This window comes from Aplysia californica, unplaced genomic scaffold (genome assembly GCF_000002075.1).
Source record: "Aplysia californica isolate F4 #8 unplaced genomic scaffold, AplCal3.0 scaffold00078, whole genome shotgun sequence".
Taxonomy (NCBI): domain Eukaryota; kingdom Metazoa; phylum Mollusca; class Gastropoda; order Aplysiida; family Aplysiidae; genus Aplysia; species Aplysia californica.
Window position 1 is genome coordinate 139949 of NW_004797348.1, and position 11799 is coordinate 151747.

The 11799-nt window shown below is 39.4% G+C and overlaps 1 protein-coding gene across 1 annotated transcript in view; it reads left to right on the plus strand.

Moving 5' to 3' along the window:
* LOC101854244 (regulator of G-protein signaling loco) overlaps window positions 1-5715 on the plus strand; it is a 68935-nt gene extending 63220 nt beyond the window's left edge. The window contains exons 18-19 of the mRNA XM_005094209.3: window positions 1836-1998; window positions 3142-5715. Coding sequence (XP_005094266.1) covers window positions 1836-1998; window positions 3142-4709 — 1731 coding nt within the window. The 3' untranslated portion in view covers window positions 4710-5715. The remainder of the gene's footprint in view (window positions 1-1835; window positions 1999-3141) is intronic.
* The last annotated feature ends 6084 nt before the right edge of the window (window positions 5716-11799 follow it).

Genomic DNA, 11799 nt, shown 5'->3' on the forward strand with positions numbered 1-11799 from the left:
ACAGCATCAAATGGTTGAAACTGATTCTCTTCAACTGTATTTTATCTGGGGGTTTTTTAAGAAGAAAAATGTTAACATATTTCAACTAAGAAATCCCTTTATGAGTGGGTTAAGCTAAGGACTTAAAATGTGTATGCCTAAAAGTTTATAGTGGGTTGTTGTTTCAGAAAATTCACCACAGTTAAAATTTATTGACATGGGAGAATGTATAACATCCATCTGTCATAAGCTAATAGATCTAGCATTTCTGAGCTTACAACACTTGTTTTTGTTTCAGATTCTCTGAAAAGTATGAGAGTTATATATACAAATCAATTGATACATTTGTTTAAATGATGTGGTTAGTGCAAGTTAGTCTTATTAAGATGTCAAGGGGTGTCGTAAAATACAGTTAATTCTGTTTCTATATTTCCTTTCGTGCCCAAGTTGTTGTTATTTTCTGGGCATCCCCTATTTTTAAAAATTTTATTATACCTTCAGGGTGAAAAAGAAGTAATGACCTCTGTGCTTGTGGCAAGATGCTCAAAATGTGACAGTTTCTTGTAGGGAAAACATTCTTCCTCAAAAGTTTTTGAGCTCCTATCTGGAGTTTTCTGTGGCTCTTATTGTTTTCATGTGAAATAATATGAATGTTATTTTCATATGAAAATATGGCAAAAGATGTTAACGTTTCACTTTTCACATTGTCATGAAAAATATTCAACATAATAACCTGCGCAAGCAAAGACTTGGTCTGTTTCTTTCATAGTTTTAGAGATTTTAACCACTTGAAAATGCTATCTTCTCAGTTTAGATTTTTGGCTGGTCTTATTTGGCAATGAGTCGTGTGTATTTATGTGTACTAATATATATCTATATTTACATTAGCCCCTTGAAAGGTATTATATGCCAGTCTTAAGGTTATTGCAGCTGTGATTGATTTGTATAAAGTCAATTGTTGTCCAGTCATGTATCTGTGGAATATGTGTTTTATATTGACTGCAGATGAAATGTTTACCTGATATGTACCCAAGTGACTTTGTTGATGCATGCACAGCTTTTCTGAATGTTTGTTGAGAATGGATGGAGATTGTTGACACTTACCACTGGTGGAGGGATGTCAGTGAATTATAACCTCTGTTCAGCCATGTACAATAGGCTGCTAGAAGTCTCATTATTAAGTTAACCTGCCATGTGTCCTTTAGTTTCTTATATTTCAGACAAGTAAAATATTTTTTTTTTATCTCACAATAGTTCTGTTTTAGAAAAAACCCTGTCTTTAAGTTAGTTTCCTACTTTCATCTCCACTAAAGACCCATGCTGCTAATGTCTTAATTTGGACCTGTCTTTCTTTTTTCTTCAGAATTGTGCTTGATTTGAAGATTTTTTTGGTTTGAAGACTCTTTTTTTTTCCATCTACTTTTGACATAGCTGTCCCTTTCTGGAGTCTTCTTGTTCAATGCTTTAGGGACCGTTCTTGTGTCATTATTCTTCCGTAGAATTAAAAGATCCCAGCATTTACTTTGCAGAACATCAAGCTGAATAAAATGAACTCTCGACTTATTAGCTGCACGCTTTTAGAAATGTGCTTTAGTATTTTAATTTAGTTGTAAACATTTGTTAATGAATGCCTTATAAAAAGATCTTACCAACCTTGTGCACATTGCTGCTCACACAGGGTTGAGGATTTTTTCTTGTTTGCCATGCATGTTTTGTCATAAAGCCTGGGCACCTCTGTTCTTCAGGGAGATGAATGATATTGAATGATATATTTGCAGCACCAACTACCTAAGTGTAATTTTGTACGCTTGGAAATGTTTTGTATCTATAATAACCTTTTATAAACCTTTATTCAGGGTCACAAAAACGAAGAGGTGCGTTCTTCGGGCTTATTCGCCCTTCTGAGAAGAGAGTCAGTGGGGCAAAAAGACAACCGCAAGGGCAACAAGACGAAGAGCAAGGTTACGTTTACTCTGCCCAGTAGCGAGAATCGGAGGACAAGTAGCAGTGTTGAAGAGGGTAGGTTTAGGGCAAGACGTCCTTTGTAGATTTGTCTGTCTCTTATTTTTCAATGACGGGACAAACTCATGTGATCATGCTGGGGTAGGCTGTCGTACCCCAAATTTTGTCTTCCATGTCCATGGGTGGTTAATTGACGCTCTGTTATTGTTCCCTTCTGTTACTTTTTTTGCTTTTTACGATTGATGACATTTGGTCTAAAGGGGGCCTATCTTTAATTTTGGAGGACAAAAATGGGTAGTTGTATCATGTGGGGCTACAGTCTATTGAATTCAATAAAAATAGTTTTTTTGGTGTGTTTTTCATTGAATTTATTCCAGTGGAATTATGCCTCCTGTTAGAGCTTACCCCCTTAAGTAAAATTGTCTTTTTTCTTCTTAGGGGAATGTGAACTATTACATTGACATGCTGTAAATTGCAGCTCTACCCAGTTCAAGTCCAGTTGGAAACCTCCATGTTCAGCCACTGATAGCCTTGTATTTTCTTATGATCTCAGAACAGGAGCTAGTTTATTCTTTGCTGAAAGATCACATTTTAAAATATTTTTTTTTGGGGGGGGCGGGTTGTTGTACTTGAAAGAGAGTGGTCAAAATATTGGGTATTCTGATGGTTATCAGTGACACCATTGGTCTTTGTGTTAGTGTAGGCAGTTTTTTGTTTTGTTACTTGGTTTATAACATGAGGTGTTATCTTTATAAGTATTTCAATTATAAATCATTCGACAATGAAAGTCCTAATGTTTATCAGTTCAACACTTCTGGGGGTTTTTTGTGTTAAAAAAGAAAATTAAAAATAAGATAAACGTTATCAACTGAGCTGGTGACTGTCTAAGCTCAAAGTTTACCTCAAACTTTTTAGGCTCACTGTCCCAAGTCAGATTTTTACTCTTGTTCAAGATTAACAGTTCTCTAACTGTGTATTGTTAGTTGCTTTGGGAGTTCAGCTTGTAAGTCTTACTACATTATCAGACCCTTTGTATTAATTCAGAATCAAACAGCTGGCCTGAAAATGTTGCATAAGTTCCAATCCCTGAAGAAATAAAAAGAGAAAATGTTCAGTCTTGTAGTATGGCACATGGATAGTCTCGGTCACTAATGACACAGTGACTCTTCTTTTTGATAACTTTTGTATCTCTTCTTGCAGATGAACGGTTGTTTGAGATGCTGTCTAATGCTCAGAGGATGCGACTGGAGGAGCAGCGGGGTGTCCACATCTCTACAGGTGACCTGCCCTCATTTCTGTGCCAGGACCACCGGGACAATGAACGCCACATGGACGCAGTGGAGGAGGTTTTCCTTCATGGATCTGGCACATCGCACCCAAATGTTTCCAGCATTATTGACAGTGCAGATAGAAAGTCTAAAGTGGACGTTGTTGATGGGAGCCGGCCTTCCTCCACGTCTTCTTTGCCTACTAAACCTGATCAGAGCTTGGTCACGCCCATTGACAGCAAAAAGACACGCCCCCTCAGTACACCAGCTTCTGATAAGTGGAAAGGTCACCCTGACCGTGGATTTAGTCAGAACGGTATCATTCCATCTCCTAGGGTAGCTACGGAGCTCTTCAGAATGTCTCCTGTGGTGGTAGACGCTAAGAACAACACAGTGGCACAGTCCCATGACGCTACAACCTCCATGGCTCGGCATCCCTCTACAGCCCAGTCTTTTGATAACACAGAGACTTCCCAGAGAAGGACAGACAGCAGTAGACTAGCAGGCAACTTGGCCTGTCACTTCTCTGATTCCCATTCATTTCGCCCACTGCACAGATATGGCAATGCAGTCAAAGCTCCTGTTGTATCGCCAGAAAAGTTTTCTCCTGAGAGCAAGAAGTTGAGGAGCAGTCCAGATACTCAGAACATTTTGTTACCCAACAAAGTCTCTCCTAACACTCGGTCGTCTTCAACATCTTCTAGTGTGTCTTCGGGGAACAATCAGAACTCCAGGGTGTCACCCAATGTTGGGACTTCCCCTAGTGCAGTGTCGTCAGCACCACAGGGAAAAACTGTCCACCGTCTTTCAGACACAATGCTGGTGCAAAAACTACAGCAAGCATGGAAGGAGAAGGAGAACAGACAGGTGGGTTCTGTCAACCAAAGGAACCAAGAGTCTGGTGCTTTTCAGAATGGTAAAGGTATTCATATGAGAAAATCTGTGTCGGAAGTTGAAGGGCAATTGTTCACCAAAGTGCAAGCTAGTGCTAGGAGGGCTGGTCCCAACGGTGCGGCTGCTCCGCAGTACAATGACTTAGCACAAAGAGCGCTTCTTTCTCCAAGATTTGACCAAAGCTCTCCGCAGCAAAGACATTTTGCTCAAGTGTCTGGACGTACATCTCCCTCTCAGGGTGCCACAGCACGAGCAGTCCTGTCACCTCGTCAGCAACATCATCCTATGGCAAAGCATTCAGACTCCACACCGCAGCGATCTAGTAGGACTTCACCTCGGATGTCGCCCACAGCTGTCGCCGCTCAGATGGCGTTGATCTCTCCTAGATACTCTATGGTCACCACAAGTGCTACGTTGGCTGGACCGACACAGACACTTTCATCGTTTGCTCCGCCTACTGTCAGCCACAGAGATCCCCCAATTGTTGCTGGGACTCCAAGAAATGGGGGTCCCTCCCCCCACATTCACAACCACCACCCTCCCTACAGAGCACCTCCTGCCTATGCTGGTGGGGAGGCTGCTGAGGAAACTGTGACTTTTGTATGACCTTGCTCTAGACACATTATTATATTGCAATTGCTAGACTTGATGGGATAGCTCTCCCAGATGTAAAAATGTAAAAATTATCAATTTTCTACCAAATGCTTTTAAGAACTTACAACGATCCCTTAGACATCGTCTATGGAAGGAGTATATTTTTTAAACTTTGTATGGGATTGGCTTGAAGAAGAGTATGATTGTTGTAAATATTTTTTTTCTTGAGATGCTGCAAGAAATAGTAGAAACACAGCGTAAGGACTGATACAGTTACGCTTCATAAAATCTTTTTAGCGACAGGTTTTTAAAAAAAAAGCAAGCTTTACATCTCTATTTTTATGATTTTTCTTTTTTAAACAGTGAAACAGTTTTATACTTATTTTATCAGACTGTTATATTTCAGGACCAAGGATGAAAGGATTTTGGCAAGTTCTGTTTTTTGTAACATTGTTGTCGATAGTAAGTTTCTAATGGACAGTCTTGTTTTGCTTACGTGAACCATAATCTCATTCTCTGAACATTTTTACATTTTTAGATTATGAATTATTATCACCAAATGAGTTGTGCTGAGTCCCAATTTTAAGCACATTTTGTAAAATACAGCTTTATTGTGCAGCTTTTTTAAGCAGACTCCTGTCTCAGTATATCTGGTCCTTTGCTTGATGCTACAGATGAAATATCAGTGCCCAGAGCTGGTGTCTAATGAACAGTCGTTTCAGCATCTTTCTTCCTATAATGGTTGTATCACTGATTGACACTTACAGTAGACGGTTTTTGAAAAATATTTTATATTGAAGTGCATTTTTAACTTACGTCTTTTGTGTTGTCTCTTATTTTTCAGCAAATTTCTGTGTCCCTTGTTGGGTGTAATTATTTATCTAATTGATGGCCATGGGAGTTGATATTTCATGTATATATTGAAACTTTAAAAATGTGTTATTCACATATACAGATATTTATATATTTTTAAAATAGTCACTTTTTCTCTTCAAGTTATTACTTCTGTCCCACCATGCATCCTGCTTCAAATCATGTTGTGTAGTTGTGATGTTGTCTTAGTAAGTTTGCCAGCTACAATGCTCCACAGACTTCTCTGTTTTCCTTGAAAAGTGTTGTGAGTGAATTTGGTTTTTATTGATGGCAATGGGCAATGTTCATTGTTGTGATGTCCATTGCCTCATAAATATATTGATTTTATTCGGCATTTGTAAATGCTTGTGCCAGTCATAACTTGCAGGGTGGGTGGTTGGTGGGTGCTCTGGTTTGGTTTACTCCTTATTTCCTATCAAACATCTATCGTCCTGTTCTTTTCTTCTTTTTTTGTGTTTGTTACTCTCTTGTAACACCTCTAATCTTCGGCATTTTTTCCTTATTGTGTTGCAAGTGCGGTAAAACTCTTACTAAAATAAAATTTGCAGGGAGCAGGGGATTGAACATGGGGACCCACCGACAGGTCTTTTTTCTTTACTATCTCTCTGTCATTTCTATCTGTCTGTCATGCTGTTTTCCAGCTCTAAATGAGGGTTTTTGTGTGTCACTGTTTTTCTCTTTTACTGAAATGAACTTGCAGATTCATGCCTTTGCATTTATTTTGCTGTCTGAACTTACTATTTCTTTGAAAATACTCCTATGGATATTGGTACTTTTTCATTTGTCTAGATAGTTGTAGATTCATAAGTTCACAGGATAGTATAAGACTTTATAGCCTACTCTCTGTCATTTGTAGATCTCACCATTTTTATGAAGAACGTGTTTTGCAGATTAGAAATACATCTTTACAACTGTTATTGTGAGTCGATGTCAGAGCCCTGTAATGTGTCCTTTTCTTTAGTTGTGAGTGGGTGGTTGGGTGATGAATATTTGGTGTGGTTTGCTCGTTCCTTCCTATCAAACATCTGTCGTCCTTTTTTCTCCTTCCTTTTTTGTGTTTGTTTTTCTTTTGTAACAACTCTAATTTTCAGCTTTTTTTATATGACCTTATTTTGGTGCAAATGCAGTGAAACTTTTACTGAAACAAAATTAGTTGTGACTGATCACATGAACTTGATATGAAAGAGAAGAAGCATCGTGGGAATATTTGAGGGTGCCTTGGGTGGATTTATTTCTAGTTCTTCCCTATTTCACTGATTTAAAGGGGAAGATACAAGGTTCCAACATCGAAGTATTGATCTATGAATTGGTCTGACATGGGCTTACTTGCCAACAGCGAATATTTATGTGTGCGTATTCTATTTTCTGCTAAAAACTGTATTGCTTCAAAAACATGGAATATACGCCATAAACACAATGGGAGCCTCCTTTGTTTAGACATTTTTAACGCAAATGTCATTCTTTAAAGCAGACAATAAATACTGTCTTGTGTGTGAAATTATATGTGACTCACTTGTGTTGTGGTGGGAAAATCTTACAAATTCTGCTTGTGGAATATACTACTATATATCTCTAGTTTGAATAAAGATTCAACTGAACTAGCAGGACTAATGGCGTTACTCAAAAGAAGTCGGATAACACACTTCCTTCGTACCCCTTATGTGATGTAAGAGGGATTGATTCAACAGATGGAAGCTTCAACAGAATAAAAACTACGACCCTTCCTTCCCCCACGAAGTCAAGTTTTTGATAAAAGTTCACAGACTTAATTTTTTCTGGGTTGGTTCAATTAGTTCAGTATGCAATTTTCCGAAAAGTCGGGATTGTATGTCTATGAGAGAGATGTCCCCTCACATCTGTCATAATTGTCCTAGAGTTTGGTGCCGAATGATGTTTGTACATTTAGTTTAGCATCTTCCATTTTTCTGTATGGTATCCCAGGTATATCCACAGCCCTTCTTGTTCATGTTCAACTTGTCAGTCAAAAGTTAGTCCCTCATGTTTCCTTTCTGATAGTGATCCAGATTTCATCAATACCGGTAGGTGCTTAAGTTGTCGACTCTGGCATGGTCAGTAAATATGATGACCTGGCTTTTGATGAGAGTTTGTGTGTGCGTGTTCGTGCATTATTATATCATTGCATTGGTGTGTCTTTGTGTGAGAGAGAAAGAAAGAGAAATTTGAGACTGACTAAAATCTTTCATTCCCATTCTACAATTGACCAGAGTGGATAAAATGTTTTCCTGTTGGCGAATAAAACTTTTTAAAAAGGTTCATGTTACTTTCCCACCGTGACTTGTTACATCCTCACAAGAGAAATCAAAGTTTAAGTGACATTATCAAAATAGACGGTGGATGAGTGGCCATTGCAGGATCTTTAGAGAAACTTGGGCAGGTTGGTGTTTCACATCACCTAATATGATTGCCAATATCTGCAAGATCTTTTGCTGAGGCATGTATCATTTGTACATGATTTGTTGGAGCCAGTATTTGGTTATATTATGTGATGCTGCCACGATGCATGCCTGACACTGACTACGCAGAATGGTTTTTCAAGCTGAGATCTTTCACATGTTAACACTCTTGGTGCCTTGTTCTCTGTTTATATTTGATATTCTGCAGAATGTTCTGTATCATCTTTCATATATTCTGTCTGTTGTTTCTGTCTCTTCTTTTTTTCTACATTTCTAGCTCAATATAATCATCATTGTGTCAATTTGTTTCTCTGCAGTTTAAACGAACTTGAGATGCACACTTGAGCAGTTTTGTGAATATTGAGGGGAGTGGAGAGCTCTCTGTCAGAACAAGAAGTAAATTTTTATACCATTATGATTGTGTGTGTTTGTTGAGTTTTATTCTTTGAGTTGAATTATTGTTGAATTTGAAAAGTCTTGTTGGTGTCTTGACCTCACGGGTGTATGTTTTCAGTTCCCCCCAAAAATGGGGATACTCCATAAACTAAACTATGATATTTTGATACTTTGTGGGACTGAGATGAGCCGAGTGAGAGATAAAAATATTTCAAAGTAATGAGGTGTACCACTGTTTTTGATGCATGTTTCCTGTAGGGACATTCATTCACAGTACAGTTTGAGTTTTCCAGCTATCTAGCTACATGATACCATTTTTCAATTGAATTGAATTCAATTTTTTTCCTAGATACTAGTTGGTCCATTGTATAATCTGAGTCTTAAAACCTTTCAACAGACATAGGTCCATCTCGCCTACCTTGCTTTGTCTGTATTGTCACTCACTGCACAATATAGTCAATGCAAATAAATTCAACCAGTTGGATGTAAATATAATGTGTCACACCTCAGTGACATAGGGCACTTGTCAGTATTTGAGCACAGAGTTTGTGATATCATCTTACTTAAATCTCGTTACAGTGAAAACCATGGACCATATACAGTCGAACCTGCCATGACGGCCTCCTCTATAAATATGACCACCTGTACATTTCCCCCCTATCGTTTTTTCTAATTTAACTGTGTAAAACGGGCACCTGTCCAACGCGGCTGCGGCACCTTATTTTACCACACAACCCCTATAACACCAAACAATAACACCTGTCTTAAACGGTCACCTTAGTGACTCCATTACGTTTTGTCATAAATCATGCATCGGCCCTTGGCGTTGTGGGCGAGCCGTCATTCATAATCCATTCCCCTGTCGTTATTGTTAGGTAGTCTCTCCAACCGATCATGTTGCGTAGGCCCCTCCCACTGTTGACCAATAGGAAACACATTTTCAGCTGCAGGTGAGGAAAGCATGTGATCCCTCATAACCGACACGTGTTTTCAGCACGTCTCGCTCATCATAACCCATAAGCCCCATCCAGAACTCGTACACCAATAGTAAGTGAGAGGAGTGGTCACTGTTTACCCAATCTGTAACAAAGTAACAATGGACGTCAACATGAACTTGTGACAGAAGCGTCGCTCGTTCTCTGTGTGGTGGCGACCCATGTGTTTGTTTTACCATAGCACTCGGTCCTTGTCTGACACATTTTGTTTTATTGTCACTCTTGCACAAAAGCAGCAACAGAAAAAACCCCCAAAAAACCCCCCAAAACTGAGCGAAAACAACTACAATAACAACAACAATGCGGCTACCTTTGGTTGGGACCTCAGAAAGGAATGGGTTTTTTTTTTCTTCATCTTGATCAGTCCTGCCTAAGACGGCCACCTGTCTTATACGGCCACTTTTCTCCTTGACAATAGGTGGCCGTCTTACACAGGTTCGACTGTAGAACAGGCCCGGTAATAACGGATCCGATAATAACGGATTTTTAAAATCCTTGTTTTTTCCTACTCTTTGTCTCTGTTAAAAGCTATCGGCAATAACAGGGCCTCACTGGATCTCAAACAATTATAGCTGGGACAAAGGCTCGTTAACAATGTGTAAAAAGTGAGAGAGAGTGAGTAACACAGTGATGGAGCCCACACAGCGGGAGAAGTGAAACAAGAGGGGGCTGCGGTGTGCTGCAGACTTTGATCTAGTCCTAAGCCTGGCTACACATACGCGCAATGTGTCATGTGCAGGGTACATGTGGCAAGGGAAACTACCCATGAATGAATACAGCTGGATTAGTCCACAAATGCTTACTTCCCTTGCATTTCTGATTTAACAGGCACCTGATATAACATGACTTTTTCTCTGGTCCCACCATCCCTGTTATTTCAGGTTTCCACTGTATTTTTTTTTCTTCTGGCAAAAACAAACAAACCCCAACCTTTCAATCTTGAATGATGAGATATCTTTCATTGAAGGAGGTGATGGGTCACTGGAGAGGTAATATTAGCGGAAAATGGCTGCCAAAATGTGGTGACTTTCACAGGAGTCTGCCAAACTAAGGGATATGTGAGGCAGTGTGGTGAAATCAGACGCTCGTCAAAATAATGAAAGTGAAGAAAGTGGTAATTTTTCCGCAGGTTTGGGAATTTTTGTAAGTTTTGCTTTTTGGCTCAACACCTTTCATGTTCTTTAAAAAACATCTCTTTTTGGGGTTTTACTGAAAAACGTTGCTTAAAGCCACAAAAATTGTAAATTTTTATTTTCTGCGGACTCTCAAGCTAAGGAAATAACTTAACCTTTGGTGGCCATTTTCTTGCAAATTTGACCCCTGAAACCAGGTGACCCCCACCTCCTTTAATTGCCAATATCTTGACTTGTATCTAAGGTAGATAAATGGATATTTTTTTCATAGAAACCTCGACAAATGAGCAAGGTTGAAGTTGAAGATGATACCAATAACCCCAAATGCCTAAAAATTGACGAGAACCTGATTCCACCACATCGTAACTCATAGTTTAATCAGTGAAAATCACTGGAGACAAACTCCAAAATTTCACCAAGCAGGACCTTCAAAGCGCAAGGGTAGGACTTCTCTTTAACCTCAATCCAACACAATATCTCTACAGAAGTAAGGAGAATGTTGAGGGGTGGGATAAAAACTGTATTTATCGATCTGGAGTTGTCAAACATTGGCAAGTTGAAACATGCTGCCATCCAGCACACAATCCAGTTGCTAGACAAAGGAATTTAATTAATTTAAAACACCTTGTGGGTGATGGTCCTCTGGTGTGGTCTGCTCCTTCTATCCTACAAAAAATTTATTGACCTTATCTCTCCTCCATTTCTTAGTATATATATATATATATATGTTACTCTTAGTTCCTAGGAAACATCTCTAAACTTGGGCACTTATATTAGTTATATGGCCTATTGTGTTACAAGCAAAAACCGTGTAAACCAAGATGTTTCAATTGCCCGCGCGAGACTTGGACGCTACCTGTAGCTAGCGTGTGACGGCTCGTGATACGAGCATAAACAAACCTTCTGGCGTTCTTGAGTTGAATGTGTACAGTTTTGTCTGCGGGCACACACACACACACACAGAGAGAGAGAGAGAGAGAGAGAGAGAGAGAGAGAGAGAGAGAGAGAGAGAGAGAGAGAGAGAGAGAGAGAGAGAGAGAGAGAGAGAGAGAGAGAGAGAGAGAGAGAGAGAGAGAAGGGGGGGGGGAGAGAAAGAGGGAGAACGAGAGAGAAAGAGAGAGAGAGAGAGAGAGAGGGGGGGGGGAGTGGAAGTGTTTGTTATTATAATAAGAATTATCGTTTCCTGTCATTTTCTACCTGCGAGAGTTTTCAGGCTGACTCGGTGCTATACAGTCATTATTGTACACATATGACCATAGTCCCACCTTCTGTTTCCCATCTCTCACCTCTT